Below are 25,094 nucleotides of genomic sequence, written 5' to 3'. Positions count from 1 at the left end.
CAGCAGGAGCTGGGTGAGGAAAAGAGGCAACCATATAAGGCAACAAAACCAGAATAAAAAGAATGTGTTTTGGTGAGTTGGGCAGACATCTGTTCTTACCACACGAGGCTTGGCAACTTCCATATTAGGGGAACCTCACATTACCCTTCAGCAAGGAAGTAACACACAAAGCAAGGTTCCTTACATACAAGTTAAGAACAAATTTCTTTGTATTTACCTGTCTGCTTTCAGAAGCAGGTTAGATGGCAGTTCAAGGAGCTGGTTGTGTTGCACGTCCAGGACCTCCACTTGCATTCGCTCAAGCCGATCTGGTAGCCTTCCTAACATGTTATGTCCTGCCAGCAGTTTACGCAAGCTGCTATTGTAAAACAACCTTAAAGAAAGAAAAAAAACACCCAAAATGAGAAAAATCTAAAGCAAAGAGTTTCTTTGAGAATTTAGGTGTGATATCACAGTTCTTTGCAGGAAAGTGATTCAGCCAACTGATTAGCAGACATGGTATTAATTACGCACAGATCCAAGAATGCCTTCCCACTCTCCACCAACTTCTTAAAAAGGTTGCTCAGAGACAGGGAAGGAGGTTTAAGGATGATTCAGGAGTGAAAGCAGTGAGAAAGGGTTATCTTACTGCACTGTATAAAACATGAATACAGAAGCAAGACAGTGAAGGAGGTGATTCCTAACAATGGCTGCAGAAAAATGGCACTTGTGGGATCCCCTCAGCTAATGGAAGAACTTCTTAAGTGTGGGTGAAATCACCCAGCACCCCACAAGCTTCAAAGTGCTCTATTCATCGTGTGCTGACTCATAATCCAATGCAATTCCCCACCCCCCATTTTCCTTTTCTGTTAATACCAGACTAACATAAAGCCTCCTTTCCAGTTCCACAGTGAATGAAATTTATCTAATCGGCTTTACTTTCTCGAGCTTTTACAAGCAATAGATGACCCGGAGTCTCATTCCCTGACTCCATGTCCTGGGGAGCTGGTGGAGAAGGGAAGGGATGGAAGAGGGCAACAGAAACAGGAAAAAGCAAACTACTGTTTTGATCAAATAGTAAAGCTGAAATTTGCAGTATAAACAGCATAATAAGAAGTTTTAAATCTGCACCTGAAGACCTCAAAAAAGAGAAACTCTCGATTTTGAACATGAACCATCCTTCAGCAAAGAAAAAAATAATATTCATCTGCCACCTCTCTTACATTCCTGCTACTGTACTGTTTAATCTGGCAAGCCTGTGCATCATGCCAACCTGTATCAGAGACTCTCAAATTACTCAGCATTAAAGCAAAAATCATCTTCCCTCTGTTACAATGACCCAAATACACATACAGACCCTCTCCCCCCCTTCCCTACAATACATCAGGACATTAGACTATTGTGTTAAAATAATCAACAAAGTATGCTGAGTATTTTCCCCTTGACAGATACAGTCATACTTCGTATCTGTATGCCAGGGTTAACAGTTATCTCAGTTGGCTGGATTGTCTGAGTTATGACTATGGACACAAGTCAAGAGGCAGCTGTATCATTCCAGAAGGCTCAACACAGGGTGAAAAGACTTAGCATACAGTGATAAACACATCTATTATGTTTTTGTCATTTAACCATTTTTGTTTCATGCCACTTCTACTTGGTTCATCTCTCAGTAATGGATTTGCCTTTCTATTCTATTTCCTTTCCTAACTAAGACTGGCCAGTATTATCAACACCAAACATAGGAAAAAGCAGAAATGGGTGACCACACCTTAAAAAAAATAACAATAATCACTTTTGGAGTTTTGTTGTCTTTTTTTTTTTTTTTTTTAAATGGGTGGGGTCATAGTCATTTGTAAATAAAAAAAAGTTCAAATTAGGATGAAAACCTTAGCAATTAACTTTTCCATGCAAATATATCGTATAAATAATTCAGAAGAGCTATGTCTTTGAGGCTTTTTGGTTTTGTGTTTGTTTTTTTCCACCCCCTTGTTTTCCAAGTTAGACAAGCTCCAAAGGAACTGAGATCCCTAGAGAGAACTTGAACCAGCAGCAGTTAACTAAACGAGCTCCTGATGAGCCTGGGCCACCAAATGTCAAACTGGGTAAGGAATCAGAGCACAGGGACTGCTCTTAATTATGAGCAGCCTTCCTACTTGCACGACTCCCACTGGAAGTTTTGATGGGTTCTAAAAGTTCTAAGGACAAGCACGTTGCTCAGCATCAGTATCTTCTGAGAAAACAAGGTTTGGTAAAAATATTCAACCAATTCCCCTAGTAAGCAACTGTTCAAGAGAACAAAATGTTGAATACAGACAGATCTTTTAAAAAAGCCAGAACGAAAGGAACCACAGTACATACACACATCTGTTCACTGTTAGAAGTAAGGTCACTCTGGCAACTCTTAATTGAAGCATTTCCATTTTATTTGGAGAAATCTCTGGCAATGTTAGTTTTATGACAATTTGTCCTGCATAGCTAAGGCTAAGTACCCTATTTGTTATATTCAGTACTTCTAGAGCAGAAATGGCTGCATTACAGCACAGTATACATTGTTCCTATTTTCTTTGAGACAAACTAGTACACAGTCCTCTATCTTGACTGCTTCAACTCTTTAACAATAGTTTTTCTATTTCAAGAGGCAAACGCAAACAGCATTAACTGTAGCTTAAGATTAGGTGCTTTCCAGGAAACTGCTGGTCAGTCAAGGCTTGAACATTTGTCAAATTGCAAGCATACTAGGAGAGTCCTGGCTCGCTCACTTCACAGGTTTTCAGAGTGCTATTCTATGTAGGAGGAAAAGCACACAGTAGTGCACATGAACAAACTTACTGGACGCTGGTATTTATCTGGTACTTAACTGTAGGTCTATAGCCCTGACTCATTTGCATTTGAATCCTGACTCAATTTTCCCAAAGTTTAACAGACATTTAAAGTCTCTGTTTTGAACTGGGCTTTAAAATGGAGCTGACTTATTAGGAACTAAGCTATCCAAACACATACTACAAAGAGCTTTCAAAGATAAGCTATTTTCTGGGGTTAATGATAAGATGGCAGGGTAGACAAGTGGGATGTTGACTGTACCTAATTTCAGCTAATCATTAATCTCCCAAAGATATCCGGAATGCTTTGATAGTCCTTGTTGTTATGAAGTGCAAACAAAAGGCAAATGAACTTTTGCTCCCCCCACCTTCTGAGTAGGCATGGTTTCACTTTGTGTGGAAAAACAGAGGGATAATACTCTACATGTTAGCCCATTAGTTTGCTTGGTAAGTCTTCTCAATCCTTTTCTGCCTACATTTCTGAAATCTATTCTCTTCCCTTTTTTGACACTAAAACCGCCCATTTACACCATATGGCACATTCATCTGACCTAGACAAAACTATCCTTTTTGGTTTCTGATGCTCTTCTGTGCTGTACAGCTCCCTAAGGAAAATACCTAATAGCTCACCATATACTAACAGTCTGAAAATCTTCAATGGCTCTGCACATCCCCATGCAATTTCACCCTCTGTGCCTGGTATTTTTTTCTTTCACATAATTTCTTTTGAAGCATACAGAGCAGACAATGACAGCTCTCTTCCAGTGAAGTCAGGGGCTTAAAAATTCTAAATACTAGCACCTGATCAGTATACTCACTTGGAACAAGTCCCTCTAGAAAAAAAACACTACTAAGAGCCATTCATTATTTGAACTCAACTCCTATTTTCCTTCCTGTTAACTTCTTTCCTATGTATTTATCCATTTTCAGTTTAGACTCCTGGAAAAGATACAATCTTTGCAGTGAAAGTGCACTGTACTTGCAGGAGATTTCTTCCTTGATGAGGCTTTATATTCTCCTTTCAATCCTTTTTCACTCAAACAAGGCTGTGAACTGGAGTCTCTAGGCACCACTGAAACTAAGTTACAACTTCTGGATCTCGAAACTGTCATGCAAATTCATGGTTGTAAATATTTAATATTCAGTATTAAAAATGAAGGTCTTTCCTGCGTGAACAGTCACATGAACAGCTTCAAAACTTCCACCTGGATTTCAAAGGCAATGTTTTCTCTGCATGAAAATATAAGAAGAAAGGCTATTTGGAAGCTTGATGCATGATGACACCCCCAAGGTAAAAAAAAATAATAATCAAACAAAATAAAAAAGGACTGACAGTCACTGGAACAAGCTAAGCACTGAATCAGCAATTATTTCTAAATTGCTTATACTGTTCCACATTGTGCAACTGGTCTGCGAGACTCACCGAGCAGGCAGCTCACGTATCTGATTGTGGCCAACATCCAACACTTCCAGTTTCCTGCTGTCACATACCCAGTCAGGCAGGTTTTCCAGGTGATTTCTATAAATAAAGAACATGATAATCAAGATGTAAAGGCTATTAAGAATATAGCCTCAAGACAGATACAGATACCTGCAGGGAATAAATCTGCTACATAGTATGTTGCCTATGAGACTGTATCACCCTCCTTCTCTATGGGCACTACCAGAGCAGTAAGGTCCTGAGTGAGGGGGCAAGAAAGCTAACAGCATAGACGTGCACCCATTAAGGAAATGGAAAACGCTGCTTCCAACTTATTGGGGAAGTAGTATTAGGAGTATCTCCATGGAGAAGAAAATTTGTGAGATATGCCTGAGAGGATATCCACACCCTACATGATTGAAACACACTTCTTTGACTGCCCTCAAATTCATTCCTGAAACCCACTCTAGCACTTGTCAGCTACCTCACTGAATAAAGCAAAATCTTTTTTTTGGTGTATATTTGAGTCAAGTGTTTTGCTCTTCTTGTATTTGTCTTCACAAAATGAACCCTTTGAAAAATTAAGTTCTCTCGCAGTAAGTTTTTCCAGATACTGCACTGAAAACATGCAGCTAGGCACAGTGGGCACCTGTGTATCCTGCCTTAAAGATAAAAATTATCAGTACAAAATATACAGAGGAGACTGTGTGCATGTGCATTCACACAACCACTACTTCATTTAGCACTGACAGATGCAAAACAAGTAATATTCAGCCACTCACAGACTTGAAGTTGACGACTAGGACTGTTAAATTAATGTACTTATATCCTATACTTTATTCACACAATAGCCTTTAATCAAAATAAGCAATAGCAACCAACCCCTCTTATCCTCAGACAGACTGTTTCAATCTCAAATGGATTTCCCAAAAACTAAGCAAATCAAGGAGCTAAAGACACTCTACCCATTTGGTCATAACACTACCACTGAACTGAAGCGCAAAAAAGGGTTTTGTGAACAAAATCATGCATTCTGCACTGATTACAGCTAAATGGAGACAGAGAACAAAGCTTTACAAATAATGTTTTTCAATAAATCACACTTATTTAGTCACACCTGGGTGCTACACTTAGGCGCATCAAGGGTGTAATTCATGGCTGACAGTACTTCAAGTTGATGGCCCCTTGCCCAGGTTTACTCACTCACTAATTGTTAAGATCACCTTCAATTGCTTAAGAGTGCTTATAGCAGGCTTTTAAATGAATGAGATTAATTCCTTAAAATAAGACACACATTAAGCAAATGTATAAAGTGTTTCCCTGATTCAGTCCTTAAACTATAAAATAAATTAAAACAGCCCCTTTTCCATTTCTTTCCTTATCCCACCTCCCTTGTTTAAGTGAGATTTACAGGTGCATTCAAATGTGAACTGCAACACCCCAGCAGTAGCCAGGGCTGCAGAGGACAGCTTGGCAGGAGCTGCCCAACTGCTAAGTGAATTGTCAAACTGTCACCTACACCTGGGCTTGTTACACAGACATATCTAGAAGGGAACTTCTGTACATGTCTCATGTTGGTGCACATTTGCATCATCGTGTTGTATCTCTATAAGATAGGAAATGTTTAAATCAGGGAAACTCTTTTCCTTGAACTATGAAGACACATTTTGCTTTTAGCACCAAAAAAAAAAGGAAATCTATAAAAAGGAAACCAGGAGCAACTGGCCAGTAGGAAAAAAGCCCATCCTCTAACTGAAAATCAGTCTAATTTCTCCCCACTCCCTCCCAGTAAAATACCAGGGAATGTCATTTTTCTGTCATTTACAGGCCCAAGAATAAAACATACTCTTACCTAGAAACATCCATATAAGCCAGGCAATTTGGAACTGGATACACATCAAGGTGAACAAGTTCTGGGGGGGGGGGGAATAAAAATAAAAATAAATATAAATACAAATATATATAAAACTAAAAGCAGTGATAAAAGTTTGCACCTAAATGGCTGTTCCATAAGAATTACTTTAAGCAACTAATATCCAGAGATTTCAGAACAAGTCAATAACCTAAAAAACTTCTGAGGATCTGGTCATTCGTGAACTAAGTTTAGTTTCTTTATTATGTCTGATTCCATTTGCTGTATTACAATGTATTTGCTAGGACAGACACTGTGTAACTAACCAGAGAGGAGAAACTGGAGGATTTTTAAGGTTTCACAACTATTTATCATATTTTCCATTTTTGTCCTAGAGCTGTTGACTTCACCTCTGCCACCCTCTGTCCGAATTAGTCACTCACACACCTGCTCTACTTTTCCTTTCACTGGTCACTAGCAGTATAGGCACAGAAAGGGAGACTCCCCACTCTGGAACAGTAAGCTACAGAATACCTTTGGGTCATGGCAAGATTCAACGTATTTTTCAACACAACACATGTGCCTCTGCATCCCTGTGGAGTTCCTGTTTGCAGACTGCCTCACAGACCTTTCACAGCATCTTAACTACTGCTAGTAATGTTTTATTTTGATTGTTTCAACAGTATTTAATATCCTAAGGTTTTTAGGTAGCTAATGCTTAGGCATTAAGGTTGAAACAACACTAGCACACATTTATTAAAGGCTACAGAAAATCCACTAAAGTGAAAGCCTAACAAGCATCACAGTTCCTTTGGAAGATGACACTAAAACAAGGTGGCTGAAGGTGCTAAGAGAGGATAGCCAGGAAGAACAGAAAGATCAAATAGGCAGCTGATTGCAAGATATGGGTTGACTTGGGTTCTCAGCTCACATTGCACAGCACATGCTCATATTATGTTAACTTTTCTCAGCTACAAAGATCCTGGCATGAATACTTAATGAAGGCACAGGCTTGGATATCGTTAAGGTGACAGCCTTTAAGGCTGTTCAGACTGTTCAGCAAATTCACAGCTCTCTTGCTTTCATTTTGTTTATTCCATACCAAGCTACTCCAAACAATAAAAATTGTGGTAAAAACTAAGTATTTTAAGTAACAGGAGCTTCCAGAGACAGATCGAACAAATCTTATTCATGGAACACAGAATTTATTCAACTGGAAAAGACTGCATTATTTTATCAAATACAAATGCAGTTACCCATTACAGTTTTTGTAGTTTTCTGGACAGAGTAAGCAGCTAGAGGTGGTATAAAAAAAAAAAAATACAGTTTTAGTTTGTCTCATAAACAGCCACTTGATCCAACTTTCTCAACTCCAAGGAAAAGTAATAAATTCCCTATTTGCCTTAGTGAAGCAAGAGACTAACAGAAACCAAAGAACTGACAACTTCAAGACCCCTCCCTGCTGAAATAGAGGATTTCAGCCCAAATTCTAAGATGTTTACAGTTTTGAGACCTCCAAGACAGCAGGCTCAGTGCCATTTGAAAGTCACTTCTGAAGCTCAGAACTACCAGTAGTGTGATGTGAAACCCTTTTATCCAAGGGTTATGTCAAGAGCCTCCTGATTCCTCCGGATGACGTGTGCTGCACTTCACAAACATCCCACAGAGAACCAGGTACAAAACCCAAGATCAGATTACAACACTGCAGCTGCCCTGAAAATGCACTTACCATTCGAGGAAGCATACAGCGCTTTCAGAAAATAACCACTGATTTTGAGGGTTACCAGTTGATTCCGTTCACAGTGTAATACTTCAACATTGTTAAAAACTGTTGCATCCAGCTCCCCAAGTTTATTGTCTCTGAGATCCAGCTGGGTCACATGATGCAGAAAATCTACTTCACTGGCCTCCAATCTCCTAATGGAATTCAATCTTGCAGACAAAAAGAAAGAGATTTAGTTACATGGCAGACTCTTGGTGACAAACCATAAAATCATAGAATGGTTAAAGTTAGAAGGGCCCTTAAAGAACATCAGGGTCCAACCTCTCTGCTATGAGCAGAGACATCTCCCACTAGACCAGGCTGCACAAAGCCTCATCCAACTTGGCTTTAAACACCTCCAGGGAGGGGGCTTCGACAACCTCCCTAGGTAACGAGCACCTTATGACCCTCATGGTGAAAAACGTCCTCTGGATGTCTAACCTGAATCTCCCCTCTTTCAGTTTAAAACCATTACTTCTTGTCCTGTGCCTGCACTCTCTGGTGAAAAGCTCTTCCCCAGCTTTCCTGTAGCCCCTTCAGGTACTGAAAGGCTGCTATAAGGTCTCCTCAGAGCCTTCTTTTCTCCAGGCTGAACAGCCTCAACTCTCTCAGCCTGTCTTCATAGCAGAGGTGCTCCAGCCCTTTGATCATCTTGGTGGCCTTTCTCTGGACCCTCTCCAACAGCTCCATGCCTCTCCTGTGCGGAGGGTTCCAGAGCTGTACACAGTATTCCAAGGTGTGGCCTCACCAGAGCAGAGTAGAGGGGCAGAATCACCTCCCTGGCCCTGCTGGCCACACTTCTTTTGATGCAGCCCAGGATGCAGTTACTCTCTGGTCTCCAGCACACACTGGTGGCTCATGTCAAGCTTCTCATTTACTACCACCTCCAAGTCTTTCTCCTCAGGACTGCTCTCCAGCCATTCTTCCCCCAGCCTGTATTTGTGGCTGGGGTACCCCCCACCCAGGTGCAGGACCCTGCATTTGGCCTTGTTGAACTTCATGAGGTTGGCACTGGCCCACCTCTCCAGCCTGTCAAGGTCCCTATGGATGGCGTACTTTCCCTCTGGGGTGTCAGCCACTCCACACAGCTTGGTATCATCAGCAAACTGGCTGAGGATACATTCAATGCCACTGTCCATGTCTCCAATAAAGACGCTGAACAGCACCAGTCCCAATACTGACCCCTGAGGAACATCACTTGTCACCTGCCTTCATTTGGACACTGAACCATTGACCACAACTCACTGGGTTTGGCCATCCAGCCAATTACTTATCCACCCAGTGGTGCATCTGTCAAATCCATGTCTTGACATCATGGTCTCCAAACTGACATGTGGGACAGTGTCAAAGGCAGATTATGTCCATTTCTCTGCCGTTATTCACCATCTCTGTAGCCTTGTCACAGAAGGCCACTAAATTGGTCAGGCATGATTTGCCCTTAATGAAGCCATGTTGGCTGTCACCAATCATGAACCAATAATCAGCCGGACTGGATTAAACTAGCATGTCTCCAGGTTCTGATCAAGGTTGGTTTTAAGTATTTTTCCCTTTGTTATGATATTTTAAAGGCAGGATTGATCTGTTCTGCTGTTTTATCCATTGTGACAAAGGAATTATTACACCAAGCTTCTTTCTAAACTATTTTGAAAACTACTTGATGAAAAGCTCTGCAAGAAGGTATTATTGTTACTGTGTCTATAAAAATAAAAGATGATCTGGCTGTTATTTGTACCTGATAGTTCAGAAAAGAACAAAACCTCTGCAGTTCCTGCTGGCTTATCATAAACATCTGCTGGAAGAACCTGGCAGATACAATTAACCAGCAGATACTGCAGTCTCTTGCCTTATTGCAAGGCCAAACTGAAATTTATGAATTTCCATATATTTGCCCCTTGTATTGCCACATTCCACAGCAAGCAAATTCAGAGATCTGAATACGGTTGTTGAATGAAAACAAAGCAAAAATCCAAGATGACTGGTCCATCAGATGAAGAGAACTGGTTTTATCACATCTTTGCTACAGTGCTTGAACGCTGCAAATACTCAACAAATTCCCCAGAATTTATAACTGAATGAGATTACCTATAACCTAACAATGTTTGAGTCTGTAGAGCACTCCAAAGAGTTTCAAATTCCCAGCTCTGACCAGATCACTGCGATCAGCCTTGTAACTTCTGCTGGCCCATTAGTCTCCCTAATGAGGATAAAGGCAAACACCTACAGTTCTGTTGTGGCTCTTGCTTTTGTAGAGTTGCACTCAGTTGTGTATTCAGAGTAGCTGTACTTTCCAGGTAAAAGAAAATGGGTAATATGTTTCCTCCAATACCGCAGCCTATTTTTTTCCATTTTCAGTGTACAAGCAGTGCTTCCTTCTGATTTCACTGAGCAAAGTACTTCACTGTTCAGCAAGTACAGCTTACAAACACACTTGACTTGTACTGTTCCAGGTAGCGTTACAAAGAACCACTGTTCACTTCTCAGTGCAGAAAGGATGTGGCAGACAATGACAGGGCTGGGACTCAGGGCCAGCTACACAGCATCCCTAATCTGAGGCCAATTTATTTATTATCTTTTAGCATACAAACACACACAGACATATTTTCACTACGTGATAAAGGCTTGAGAATATATCAATTTATTTTAGTTGTTTTCTTAACTTATGCTGGCCCTTCCTTGATTGCAAAGTCTGAGATCTACACAGCCATATGATACACTAAGTTTTAGTTTGAATAGCTAAACTAAATAGTTCCATAATTCATCATTATTTAGACATCATGGTCGAGGCTCTGAACTAAGCCTTGCCCAGCTGACTGCAGAAGCTGGCTTTCCCAACAACTGTAAGAATTAATAACCCCCCCATGCAAGAGCCATTTGTAATAAGGGTCTGGTTAGATAGAGTCTGCTGGTAGCATCAATCAAATAATGTTACTTGTGGTGGACTAGGCTTTTTAACATACTAAGACATATTAATAACTATTTTTGTCTTTTCACCTTGACTGCCCTTTTCTTCATCTCATGCATCTGTAATAGTTCAGACAGAAGCTTTTTTGGGTCAGGGACTATAATTTACATTATATTAGCACTGCAGCAACAAGAACTGCAGGAATCACCAGTGTCTCTCAGACTCTGTTTCCTTTGATCTTTCAGTGCAAATACTAATTTCCCCCCAAGCTCATTTTCCTATCTGAGGACCCTGCTCGATGCTACCTCTTCCCCACAGGAGAGTGCCAAGTCACGGCAAGTGCTGCGAGTTACATAATGCTGCCAGGAACACGGTCCAACAGACTAACACAACAGATTCATACCCCGTGGCAATTTGACAGCCAAGGAGAAACCGTTTCAACACTAATAATTTAGACTCACTTGCTTTTCCCCTTTTCCGAATACCTACCTTAGATCAACGTGTTTAATGTGAGGCATCCTTTTTAACACTTGTAGGTTCAGGGTATCGATGCAGTTTCCTGACATACAGAGCTTATCCATGGCAGTCAGCTTCTCCAGCACTCCTGGAATGCTGGTGAACTCGTTGAAGGACAGACTCACGTAGCTGAGCTGCTGCATATGCTCCAATTCATCAGGAAGGTGCTGGAGAAAGTTGCCATCCAGCAAAAAAGTCTGCAAGCTATTAAAAGCAGGGGAGGGGAAGGGAGAGTGAAGGAAGTGAGTGACCTGTTAAATCACATTTCCTTCCTATATACACACAAATCTGCTGCAGTTACAGTGACATAAAATATACAAAAGGACAGAAGAAAGAAAAATGTTAAGGAATAAAGCTTTAACATCTGTTACAGGAGATAGCAACAAAATAATTAAAAGCCTTGGCAACTATAAAATGCAGGCTGTGTAAGACAGTTGTATCTTCAAACATCCCCAAAACTGCCACTTCTGCAACGACTAAAGCACATAAGCAAGAAAGTTTAAAGATCTTCTTCAGTATGAAGGTGACCCTTGTGTCAAACACTGGGACCTGGAAGAGCTTCAAGACACAGAGGGTGCTTCCCCTCCACCTGCAATTAGCAACTGCTTTTATACAGACCTATACAGCAGCCTGCTCTGACAAAACCCAGTGAGTTTAAACTGTTTGTTATAGTAAAACTATAAAAACATGAAAACTGCTTATTGCCTTTATCATCAGGCTGTGTACATTAAGTTATAAAGAAAGTACTTGCTTGTGCATCTCGCCTACAACTGCAGGAACACTTCTGAGGGCATTGCAGGACACGTTGAGTTCAGTCAGGGTTGGGATACTGCAGACTGACACTGGGAAGTCTCCTAAATTATTATTGGATAGGTTAAGGCTCTTCAATTTGGTGAATCTATAATGAGATAAGAAAAAACAAAACAAAATAAAGGAGACAAATAAGTGGAGCAAAAACCACATCAAGTTGCCTTGAAAAAATTAATTCAAGGTAAGTTTGCTTATATAAATGCAAGTTACATGCATTTCCAGTTTAGGTACTCAGAACAACCATGGAAACTAATTGACACAAGTTCAACACCACTTGCAACAGCTCACTCACATTAAGCTGGCATTAAGAAACAGGCTCTCCTGAACAACACACTATATATTTTCCTGCAAGTGTAACAAACAGTAAAATCCTTGCCATCCTTATGGATGTATGCAGTCAGTTCAGTGGCATCTCATCCTGTACTAAAGCACTGCTATTTTTCTCAACGCAGTTCTTGCTTGTAAGATTACCCTAGTGACACCGATTACAAAGCGCAGGAAATTCTCAGACTTTTTGTACACGAAGTTTTTGTGATGCAGCTTAGCTCTATTCATTTGACTAGATACTGCCTTTCAATCAAAAAGCCTCATTAGAATAGGCTGGTTTTAATACAACAGGGAAGCGTGCTGAATTAAAGCACAATTTAGGAAGACTTCTGCAGTGACAGTGGGAAATTCTTACGCTTTTGATTAAGTAGGATATAAAAGCTTGGATATATTTCAAAATTTTTTCCTTAATGTGTCAGGGGACTCTTAAAAGCCCCTTGGTTTATCACATCAGCCAATGAAGCAACTTGCACATGCTTGCCTTATTAAAGATGACCAAGACAGTTTGAACAAAAAACCTGAGAAGGGGACAATCCAATTAGCCAGGCTGCATGTTCAGCAACATTATTATGGTTGCCTAACAACCACTGGGAGGTATGCCTAAAGGCAAGTAAAAGGGTGAATGAAAAGATGTGTCAGATTCCAATAGATGGGAGGAAGTTTCTTCTCCAGCATGGTTTACGCCAGGACATTTTATTTGAACTTCATTTTCTCTTCATTAAGGCTGAAGTCCTTTATTTGTGCAAGCAGGCTTTTATATAACATGGCAATGGAAGCAAAACTGCACCTATGAACACTGCTATTCCACATGAAAGTAATCTCTGATAGCATGTGTCAGTGTATCCACAGCCTACCCATCAGTCCAGCACATTCTTACTTCAAAGCACTTTGCCCTCCCTTGACTGGAAAACACAGAGAGAAAACACATCAAGCACTGAACAGGTTAAAAAATTTTCATGTCTAAAACTCCTAGAAATCCTCACCGAGGATGGTGGCACACAGCTTCAGCACTGCTGGTATCAAACTAATGTCACAGACTAAAACTCAACATGAAAATGTAAGTAGTGCCTTCATATATTATTTTCGTGGGGGCTGTAAGTGAAGTGTGGGTTTTACCCCAAAAGACAGGTTACAAATACATGTAAAGATTACAAATACACTTAGGTTTTACAAAGACTTGCAGCAAGCAAGGGAATGCTGTGCTCGCTATTGGTATTTTGGTGCAAATATGGTAGAAGAAAAAAAATGGGGAAATTATGGTCAGAGTTATCACAGATTTTGAACACCTTTTGCCATGCTGGAGGCAGAAGTTTGGAACTGAGTTAGATGGAGACTATATGAGATCTTGCAATTAAATTACTGTGTGCGATTTTGGCCACCACAATATAAAAAAAAGACATCAAGTTATTGTAGAGTGTCCAAAGAAGAGCCACAAAGATGGTGAAGGGTCTGCATGGGATGACTTATGAGGAGTGGCTAAGGTCACTTGAATTGTTCAGCTTGAAGAAGAGGGGGCTGAGTGGTGACCTCACTGTAGTCTATGACTTCTTCACAAGGGGAAGAGATGAGGCAGGTCCTGATCTCTTCACTCCTGTGACCAGTGACAGAACTTGAGGAATTGGCCCGAAGCTGAATCAGGGGAGGTTTAGGCGAGTTATCAGGAAAAGTTTTTTCACCCAGAAGGTGGTTGAGCACTGGAACAAGCTCCCCAGGGAAGTGGTCACAGCACCAAGCCTGCATGAGTTCAAGAAGTGTTTGGATGATGTTCTCAGGCACATGGTGTGATTTTTGGGAATCTACACAGGGACAGGAGTTGGGCTCAATGATCCTGATGGGTCCCTTCCAACACAGCATATTCTGTGATTATATGATACTGCTGCAAGGAAAAAAAATGCTGCTGTGCAGAAACAATGACTAAGATATCTCTAGAGAGAGAACTGTAAAATAAAGAGGCTTGGATAAGAATGAAACCCAAAATCCTGCATTTATCTTGAAGATAACTGTAGATTTAGGCTGCAGATATACTGCCTTGAAATTTGGAGTGATTGCGAGGTGGAACAGCTGTCCCACATTTTCCTCAACATCAACTGCAACACAAAGAGTGCTGTAAGTAGTGGACTCTGGGACCTTTAGACATTGGTTTTTTGCCCCCAGTATTCAGGTAAGTGCAAAAATAGTAGTGAAGATAGGAAGATTAAGTCAAAATAACTAAGCTGCTGAAGAAACATCAAATTGCAACCATTCCAATTTTAAAGTCAACCATGAAATATAATTAACTCATTTAATAGCCAATACTGAGGCTACAGCCTATACCTGGGCCACTCTGGAGTATCAGAAAAACAATCTCAAAGCTTCTGCCCACTAAACAAGTGAAAACTGCAATCTACTAGAAGACCCCAAATACAATATTGAGATAAAATTACAAAGATCAAGCTAATGCATGGAGGAAAGAGGACTGGGACTGAGGGCAGAGTGGGTGATGAAGGAAGCAAAAAATTACATTAACCAACTCCAATACAGTGTTCAGCTCTAAGATCTTCTGCAAACATTCTTGTGTATACTCGCCCTCAGCCCAGGGGGCAGGGGAATCACACACCCCCAATATATCTGAATTACATCTCTACTACCCTAATGTATGTTTTAATGTGTGCTTATTAAGGGTCTTTTGTGAGTAATCTACTAAGGACACAAACTGAAGTGGTTAACAAGCCTATACAGTATGAAAGGGAGGGTAACTAGTATCCCGTATTGGATATATTCATACAAAAGCTGAAAATGGACATGGAAGTGTATGTCAAATAATCCATAAAGGGGAGTTCACTGTTAAATCACATTTAAAGAAAAGGTGAAAAACAGACACCATAAGCTTATTTAAAGTTAAGAGATTAATTTAAGACAAGGAAAGAGATTTTCTTCCTCCTTTGCAAATGTGTTCATTTACAAAATGCTAAAACGGCATTTCTCCATGTGAAGCACTGTCAAGTACAGAACATTACTTAGCCAGGCAGACAATTAAAGTCAAGATGTATGTCTGCCTCTCATCTTTGGCCACTCACTTCCTACTATCCACATTGCAAATGGGTTGGTGCACTGTCATCTGCACATTTAAAATACTGAATTGTTTATAGATCTTCTTTTATCTAGATAGATTTACAGTTAGTAGCACCAGTGTCACTTGTAGCATCAACATAAATAATGTAGGAGAGAAGCATTTTACAAGCTGAAGTTTTCCGTTGCTGCTGAGTTTGCAGTGTTAGGCCTTAAATAGATGCTACAAACAAACATCTTTGCTGTTTCCTCGCACCCAAATCCTTACTCATACCAGAAGTAGAGGCACACACCAATGCTGCATCCATGGCATTGCTGGTAAGAAGGGCACAACATTGCTTGTTTCAGGCATGACAGTGTAATAACCTCATGCCAAGTCCATCCGTATGGTTTTCTTAACTGTTTTCCTTCCTTCCCTCGTTCTAGACTTCAATATATGTTAACAAAAGTCAACCCAAAGAAAAGCATCTCTTAACATGCTGTGTTCAGTTAGCTTACTAGGATTTATGTTGTAATGACCAATATAAAAACACTCACTCCTCTGATCCAAAAAACAGTTCTACTTTAAGCTAGAGCAAAATGTTGACATATCAACCTTTGGGTTTAAACATGCAATATGACTGAACACTAATTGCCATAACTGAGCCAAAAAAATGCCCACTTACTTAATCCCAAAGCTGCCACTTCAGAAGTGGTTTTAGTTTGACATACGTGAAATGAGGAGAGAGACTAATAAGAGAAGTTTGTATCACGGCAAAGCGATGAACTGACACGCTAATTTCAAATTCAGATCTACACAATGTGCACAGCAGAAGAATTTCCATTACATAGTAGTGCATTTGTGTTCTACTGTGTTTGGAGAGGAGGGGGAATAGTATATTCCAGTTGGTTGTCATTGAAATGCAGCCATAACAGAGTCATCTGACAAAACCAGTCTTGCCCTGTTCCTACCAAAAGCAATTAAACAGCACTGTTTTACTACACCCAAACCAGAAGACGTGGCTTAACAAGGGCCTCAGTTTAAGGAAAATAATCGCTTTGCCAATACTGTCCCGGTATTTGGGCTGTCTCATGACTGTGCTGTGGCTGCAGCTAAACATAATTTCAAGCTGAGCAGAACTGCTCCATGGCTTCTGCACCGTTTATGAGCATTTCTGATGGCACTTGCCTAGCATCACTGTGGCAAGCTGAACTCCCACTTAGCATCTTTGTGAGCACCTGCTACTCCGGCCACAAATTTAATCACAAAGAGAATTTCCATATAAACCTGACACATCGATTTCCTCCTTGGCAACAAAAGGTCCAATTTGCTGCCTTTTTGCACTTGCATCAGACTCCACATCCACAGCCTGATTGTCCAAGGGAGCTGCTAGTCTAGCACCAGAAACACTTGTCACAGCATCTCCTTTCCCAGAAAGGTGGTATTGTAAAAACCTTACATTAGTTGGATGACTAAAATGAAGTATTCCAGCCCTCTTGCCCTGCTTAATTTTTGAGACTGATGTACAGAGGTAGACTTGTTTCCGTAACAGCTGGGGAGATTCCCTTGGATGCATCAGGTGAAGGCTTTGCCTAAGTGAGGTAAAGAGCAGCCCTCTCCAGCTGGGCCACAAAAGTGTCTTCAACAAATAAGAGAGAGATGAGGAAGGAGGAGCTCTGCTGGTAATTTCCATTTGGTTTCTCTGGACAAGACTCCTGTTCACCCAGAAACCAAGCAGCTCACATCAGACAAACACAAATAAAGTAAAGTCATCTCAGAAAAAAGGGTCACTTTGTTTGAAGGCAAAGATCGATTCTGGTCAAGTCAGAAGAAACTGGCCCATTAATCATTAATTTATCCTTTATCTGAATTAATACATTAAAACATAGTTTTATCTGAATTTTTACTTCCTTATTCCTTTCTTAAATCCCATGGAAGAAAAGAAAAAAGGAGATAAATAACTGCAATGTTGGCATCTTCACTGCCCTTTATGTCAACATACCAGGAACAGTCATCCTAGTATTTCTCCCCCCTACTCACATGTAAAACTATAAAAGGCACAACTCTGGCATACCGGCTTGAGTCTATATGTCAAAATTATTTGGTAGATTGTATTAAAAAAGAAAAAAACAAAACCCAGACTGCACTGAACAAAAAGGAATAACCTTAAATCTAGGCAGTTATTTTTCAAAATACACAAATAATCACAATGTTAAGTCAAATTGAGACTATTTCCAAACTTAAGACAACAGAGCTTTTATTCTAATACATAGTTGGTCAGAGGACGACAAAGACAAGAAAAGAAAATATATGTTTTGTTAGTGGATATAATAGGAAGGGACACTACTGTACTTGAAAATTTTCAATTTTTGCATTTACCTAGGGCACACTGCTTCATTAGGGGGAAAGACCATCCTCAGAGGAAGAAAAAAATTCCAGGGAGAAAAGTGAAAATATATTCGCTATATTGGAAATTTATACTTGAAATAGGAAAGCAATAGCTAAAGGTGGGCTTCCAAACAAAAAAATGTTAAAATACATGAAAAGAAACCCCTTACTTTGGAAGTTGCATCAGAAAGGAGTAGAGAAGTAAATTGGTTTAGGCTGATGCACAATAACTGGATTCCATAAATATGTTTGCTGTACATAGCCTAATAGTTCCACTACACTGAATCCAATAAATAATTGCAATTTCTACTTTTAGACTACATTATTTTCTTAAAATGCTATTTTATAGCACATTTCTTAGTGCCATCTCTGGTTCTCCTACTGTTCAGATTTAAATAATCAAAAAACCCAATGTGTTTCAGGCATTTTGCAATCTTCTCCAGTTAGTCACTTGTGGGGCCACTTGATTTTGTAATTTATTTTTCTTTACTCTAATATCACCGATTTTTGCTGAGTATTCACATGAGGGTACTTCCTTGAGTTCAGAAAGGCATGCAGGAGCTGTGTAGAGCACAACCAGTCATGAAGATTTTGAAAGAGGCACTAACAAAACCAAACTCTTCCTTCAATGTCTTTACAAACTCAGTAAAATAAAAGCAGTGAAATTATATAAATACATATCCCAAGTGTCTTCTGTAGTATTATAAATAGAAAAAATAATATTCTAAGGCTTCAGAGATGAGAAAATAAATGTAGCAGCAGAATACAGCAAACACTGGATGGAGTTTGTTACTAGTAGACTGTTGTCAACATCATGCCAAATTCTACTTCTTGTCTTACTGCTTAGATAGCAATACTTCAGTCTTTGGCTTCAAGTGAAAGAGGGAAAGGAGTATAAAATTAAAGTTCCCTGGCTCTGAGACCATCAGACTGTGGGAGAAAGCTCCCAGCATCTTCCCACAGAGTGGAGCACACAACAGTACTCCACTCCTTGTGGTAGCACACTCCCCATGTTACCTGGATTGATTTAAATGTGTGCATTTAAAAGCAAATACCTCTCCAGAAGAGCTCCCTAAAAAAAACCCCAAAACCAAGACAAAACAAAGAGGGAGTGAGGGGAGGAGAAAGCTTTTACAGTGCACCTATTGACAGTGCCCTGTGGGGTCTGGCAACAAAACTTGAGAAGTTTGAGAGGACATGAAAAGCAAGTGAGAGTGTAGCTACTAGGAAAAAAGTGCATTTATACCTCTGTGAACCTTCACATACTACCAGTAATTTAGTTCCCAAGATGGAGATTTTTCACTAATGCCATGCACTGGGTAGGACTAAATACTTTATTCAGAAATTCAATAAATTACATTATTGTAACAACTGAAAGAAGTAACTGCATAAGCAAACGTAGGAATTTGGGGTTTTTCCCAATCCATTCCTGACTTCACCTGCCAAGTCACTGCATATGTCAGCATCTCATTACTATGACCCACATGCTTTTAAGTCTACTCAGCGGGTAGCTGAGAAGTTGGCATTTTCTTCTTTGACATACCTCCTTTTGAAATCCATCCTTCATGAGCATTTGTCAAATTACCACCTCATGCAATTTATTAAGAGGAACAGCTAGCACCAAGAGCTGCTTGCAGCAAGACAAATTTTCCTAGAGTGTCTTGCTAACCAGATTTTAATAGAAAATTGTACCAGGAAGGGTAGGTATATAAATGCCAATGAATTTTGTTCATAACATCCAAGTCCATAGTTATTTTTGAGCTTAAATACTTCTGGACTTGATTCACTGGTCCTGTGCCCTGTGTGCGGCTGCAATTTAGTGATTGAAAATTTGCTATAAAAGCCAACAGTATCAAATCAGAACAGCAGATTTTGTACTTGCTTTGCAGTGGTTTAAAAGAACATGGGTGAACAAAAGAAGACTTTTTGTTTATCCAGTCAAGTTTTACCTTGTGTAACCCCCCAAAAGATCTGAAAATGGCTATATGAAAATTGATTTAAAAGAAAAAAAAGTCAGACAACTCCTGTTCTTACTTTGACAGAGCTTCTTTTACTTTTCACATGCTTTCATACTGAGATTCACTAGTAATTAAAAAAGATAGTGTTTTCTTCTTTACAGACATTGGTGTATTTACTTACTACAGAAAAGCTGGCTCAAAGCTTTTTGGTAGCACAAGTAAAACTCAAGTTTTCCCACCCCAGGGAGGAGAAGTCAGTGCTGTGTTTCTTAGGGCAGGAAGGAGCATGGTTTTGGAGAGCACTCCTGGGCAAGGCTTGTGCTTTTGCTGCTGTTGGGAGGCAAAAGATAACCAATGGGGCACTGCTCTTCCTAACTCTCATCAGGAGCTACCACCTCACACAGTCCTTTCCACTGGCACAGCAAAGGGGACAGCAGCAACAGCTTCCAGCTACTCGCCTGAGTGTTGCCTCCTCTGCTGAATGAAGATAAGGCTGGAGAACACCAGCAGTGACAAACGAAAGGTCAGTGCCAAGGGGCAGGAGTTCACCAGACACTGGCTCCAATCCACTGAAATAATGCTATGTAGTCTTCCTTATTTTTTTTTTCTCCAGAAGTTCATAGACTTTTTCCCCTGTGCCTTCTTGACAAACTCAAAGCAATGGAGGCAGAGCAGACCATCATTCACTGACAGAATAGGACCAGCTCTCAGAAGATGGAAACAATCAGTTTGGCACCACCTCAGGTATGTGCCACTTCTCCAGATTTTCCTGATGCAGAATCTCAAAAAATAGGAGAGTTTTAATTGATCACCTGAACTCTTCCACTCTTGCACATTCAGGTTCACATTATCAAAAAAATATCTCAACAGTTCATTAACTTTCAGCAAGACTCTTCAGCAATTCCTACAATTAGAGTACCCAAGAGAACATCAGAAAATAAATATTGCCCATCGCATTACTTATGCTTTCTAATACCAAACAGAATTAGCTTTATCTACATGAACAAAATATAAACAAGTCTTTTGCACTCTGGTATTTAAAAAGAAAAATGATAAAAATTTGTTAAAATAAATGTATTCATTACTTGTCCATGTTCATCACAGAATTTATGCTAAAATTCCACTTGCTATTTGGAGACCTATACAGACATTTAATCCACTATTCCTCTCCAGACTATGTTCCTAAGTTCTTGGAATCACTGCCTGCTTTGTTTGCGAAGCAGACCTGCTGGGTTCATTCATCTTCCATTATGGCAGATTTTTTGTTTTTTCCAGAACGAAACTAGAATTATATAAAAATACAACAGTCTGCATAACCCATCTTGCATTTTTTATTATTTTTTTTTCAAAGTGTAAGGGATTTTAAAATGTAGTTTAAAACATTTTAACAGGACCATCCACAAATACAATCCTGAGGCACTCTGCAATTCAGTTACCACTGAAATGAAAATCACAATTTTATATTCAGAATGGAAAAATTAATCTTTCTGAACACAAGAAGCCTGCTGATTCCACAGGACACACATTAAAACATTCAGATCACCGATCATGCTGCTGTCTACCCATTTGTTACATTCTCGGATGAGCTACGTGGAAAGAACAGCTGGAAGGTCACAGTTACTGGGAAAGAAGAATTAGGGTTGAGCAGAGTGGAGAGCGGACAGGAGTCAGGCTGAATTTATTAAATCAGAGCTTTCTTTGCTTGGAGGGTAACGACAAAGTTTTAAGTAAAGTCACATGTAGTGCTGCCTCTACCTGGGACACATCCCTTTGATGGGCAGCTTGCCAACCTACATTCACTCATGTGAGTCAAAGATTAAAGAACTACAGTCTGGCCTCAGTAGGTAGATAAAAACAAGACATTCTGAAAACTGCATTTTGGATTGAAAATAGCCTTCTATTTGCATGAAAAACATTGTTTTTAATGAAATCTAGCTTGTTTCTAACACACAGAGTTAACCAATTTCTGAAGCATTACAGCCAGGCCAATCCTCCAAAAGAGGATGCTAGTAATTTTTTTAGGAAAATTCATGCAGACTAGTGGTCACTTGGCTCCAAGGGCAGAATATGACCAGTAGAATGGCATCACTTTACCTTTGTAGTTCACTAAGCGCTCTACTTGTGGATGGGCTGGGGTTTAGCCTCAGGAAGTTCTGCTTTAAATTGAGATGAGTAAGGTCTTGGCTATAAAACAGGTTGGCAGGCAGGTGTTCCAGGCTGCAGCATGAAAGATCCACTGAGCTTATGCGTTGTGATGCAACCTGCAAGTCAGGAGGTACACAAATATGTTATTACTGTAATACAAAATCAGCATTTCCTTCCCCTCCACTAACACAACAGAAACTGCTTTTAACCCCAGAAAAAGTCAGTGCCAGCATATATAGCTAATCCAAAATGGTTTGCATCACTGCTGCAAGTTATGCCATGATCTCTTGCTTTGCCTCAGTGCGAAAGTCAGGTCCAGAGATAACTAGCAGAGGGAGAAGCATAAAGATTTGTCAAAAAAGTTAGTGAAAATTATTCATTTTCATCAATCAAGTTACAGGATAACTGTCACCACTCTCTCTTGGTTTCAAGGGTCAAAAGCAGGTATTAAATGGCAGGGAGAGAGTTATCCCATTTATATTTGACTGGAGAAAAAAATAACAGCAGCAGCAATGCACTGAGCACTCATCTCTTTTCAGTGAATAATAAAACTGTCCAATCGTGATAAAAATGTGACAAAAACAAAACTGAGACTTGGGGTTTAATACTGTTTTCTAGAAAGGGGAAGGAAAACAAAACAGAGTCTATAGAAGCTAAAGAAATCATACCACCAAGCACTACACACAGCTAACATCACTCCACCGAGATCTACAGGCAACACATTCAACACAACTTTGCCCCTTACCAACTCCCCTAGGATACAGCCAGGTGAACTACATCCTGCTGTTTCAGTTATTTTACTAGTCTGTATCTTTCAAAAATCCCCAAACAACACTGCAATGTAGAACTATTTTATTTCCTGGCCAATACTACTAAAAATATCCTTTCATGAAGCAGAGCTGTGGAGCTAGCTACATGACAAAGCACCACGACATAGTAGTATAAGGCAGTGCATATGCAAGGGCAGGGGTCAAATGCTAGAGACATATTTGGAGCAGGCATATCTTAGATTAAAGGAGAAGAAACAACTTCACCACCATTTCAGACTTCTGAGAGTGCACAAACAGTGCTCAAATGGTTACATGTTCTATCAGCTGCTCATAGAAACAGAAGCAATGATTTTATTTTGTCATTGGCATTTTTACTGGTCTTACATGCCAGAATTCTGGAAGTACAAACACTACATCAATGGGACACAAGGAAGCAAAAAAAAAAAAAAAGCGCAACACCTCAGAGTCAATGCCCAATGACACTCTGTTAGACCTTCTGAACCCTGATGAAGGAGACACCACCCAACCTTCTGAGCAAGAGACTACGGCCCTTGCCATAAAAATGAAGCTAGAGACACTAGGTTTTGTTGGCATAAGTGAAGGAGTCTGTCACTGAAAGGAAAGCCAAGGAGTTTTTTTCTTTCCCTTTTTTTCCCCCTCTCCAATGCAAGCTCAACAGGCCTCAGGATAAGTGGTGCCTATTATAAACACACAGCCATAAGCTTCAAGAGGAACAGACGGTGCAGTGTTTTTCTCTAATGCGACCGTTAATAATCCAGTCCTCCCACATCCATTAAAACACTCAAATTTTTCTTACTCAATTAGTTCAGTCCTCTTGTTACTGTAGCTTCTATTTTTCTTCCCCTTGTACGATTAGACAAAAATTATTCATAGGCTATTCTGAGAATACATTTCTGAAAGCTAAGTATTCAGTCTGTTTACAGTGCCAGAACCTGCCCGGTACGGTACAGTTCTCATCACAATGAGAATACACTAGACGAAAAAGTGCTGACACCCAATAAATTAAAAAGGAGAAGGTGTAATTTTAGGTGTCATGCTTACATACACTGTTGCTCCAGCTACCTGTTTGGAATGTGATATGAACATCAATAAACAACCCAGCAGTGCTTAGCAAAACACGTTATTCTGAAAGTATCTACAGTACCAGAATTGGTAACTCTGAGTATGAATAATGACAAAGCAGCCAAACAAATTGAAATTCTAACCTTGTCTCAAAAAAGGATGCCAAACTTTTCTTAGAATCATCAAGCCCTATAAAAAAAATCTAGTTAAAAGTTCAGGTGTTGTTTTTTTTCAAGTTTTATGTTCTAGTTATTTTTTGCTTGCTTGTTTATGTTTTATTTTCTTTGTTTGTTTTTAAATTAATCAGTTATACCAATAATTTAATTAAGATTTTCATACAATTGACATATTGAATGATGTCTCTATCACAGAGATTATTCTAAAAGTTAAAGCCATGTTTTAAAAGGTGTTAGTTCTGAAATCAAGTAATTTTATTGAAGTCTTGGTTAGCAAAACAGCACTCTGAGAATTAACTTCTGAACTGTCATAGGGAATACTCATATACACAAACACAAGTTATTCTCACAACCAGGGATAAAGACTTTTCTCTTTTCGTTGCTCAATACTGTTCTGTAACAAATTCTTAGAGAACAGAGGAACAAGATGAAAAACAAAGAAGACTGACAAAGGAGAGTAATGTTTTAACAATACTTCCTTTGGTTCACCAGAAACTTGCATCAGCTGTTTTGACGTTGCATATTGAAATTCTCAAATTATATTGATCCCAAACAAATAATAAAGGAGTATTTCAATCTTGCAATTACCTTCAACTGACTTAAATGCAGTTAGGTTGTGCTTGTGTGTGTTTGTTATTGTTTACTGAAAGCAAAGTATTCTTTCAAAAGATGACACAAGTTTTTAATGAAGCATTGGGTTTCCCTGACTCACTGTGGGGAATCACTGCAGAGATAAGCTGATAAAGGGTAAGAAAATGCTGACTACAATATCCCTCACAATCAAAGAATAAAAAAGCATTTGGAGGAAGGCACATTATCTGCAGGAATTAGGGTTTCCACTGGAAGAAAAGCAAAAAACCAAACCAAAACAAAAAAAACCTCACCCATAACAAACAAAAAAAGCCCCCAAGACATTCCACTGTAAATAAATACCTCAACAAGTTATCTGGGCTGAGTTCAACAGACCCATGCTCCCACAGAAATGGTGAAGAGAGTCAGTGTAGCAATGCCAGAGGGTATGGCTTTCTAGATAGATGTGGAACTTGCATCAAGCACTCATCACAGCTTGTTTGGTGTTGTTTTTTTTTAAAAAACCAAAACTTAGAAGTGTAACTGTTTTATACACTTTACAGACATAAATATAAATAAAGCCACAGGC

At 39.6% G+C, this 25,094-nt stretch overlaps 1 protein-coding gene across 1 annotated transcript in view; it reads right to left on the bottom strand.

Annotated features, from left to right (window-relative positions):
• The window catches only part of PHLPP1 (PH domain and leucine rich repeat protein phosphatase 1), a 72,581-nt gene that overhangs the window by 25,689 nt on the left and 21,798 nt on the right, over positions 1 to 25,094 (bottom strand). The window contains exons 4-10 of the mRNA XM_010000956.1: positions 21,856 to 22,022; positions 12,002 to 12,148; positions 11,224 to 11,454; positions 7,800 to 8,002; positions 6,071 to 6,131; positions 4,222 to 4,317; positions 218 to 373 (exon numbers count right to left, since the gene is read on the bottom strand). Of these exons, the coding sequence (XP_009999258.1) occupies positions 218 to 373; positions 4,222 to 4,317; positions 6,071 to 6,131; positions 7,800 to 8,002; positions 11,224 to 11,454; positions 12,002 to 12,148; positions 21,856 to 22,022 (1,061 nt within the window). The remainder of the gene's footprint in view (positions 1 to 217; positions 374 to 4,221; positions 4,318 to 6,070; positions 6,132 to 7,799; positions 8,003 to 11,223; positions 11,455 to 12,001; positions 12,149 to 21,855; positions 22,023 to 25,094) is intronic.

Source organism: Chaetura pelagica, unplaced genomic scaffold (assembly GCF_000747805.2).
Source record: "Chaetura pelagica isolate M959 unplaced genomic scaffold, ChaPel_1.0 scaffold104, whole genome shotgun sequence".
NCBI lineage: Eukaryota > Metazoa > Chordata > Aves > Apodiformes > Apodidae > Chaetura > Chaetura pelagica.
The sequence above is the reverse complement of the archived record's forward strand: the minus strand, read 5'-3'. Positions and strand labels throughout refer to the sequence as shown.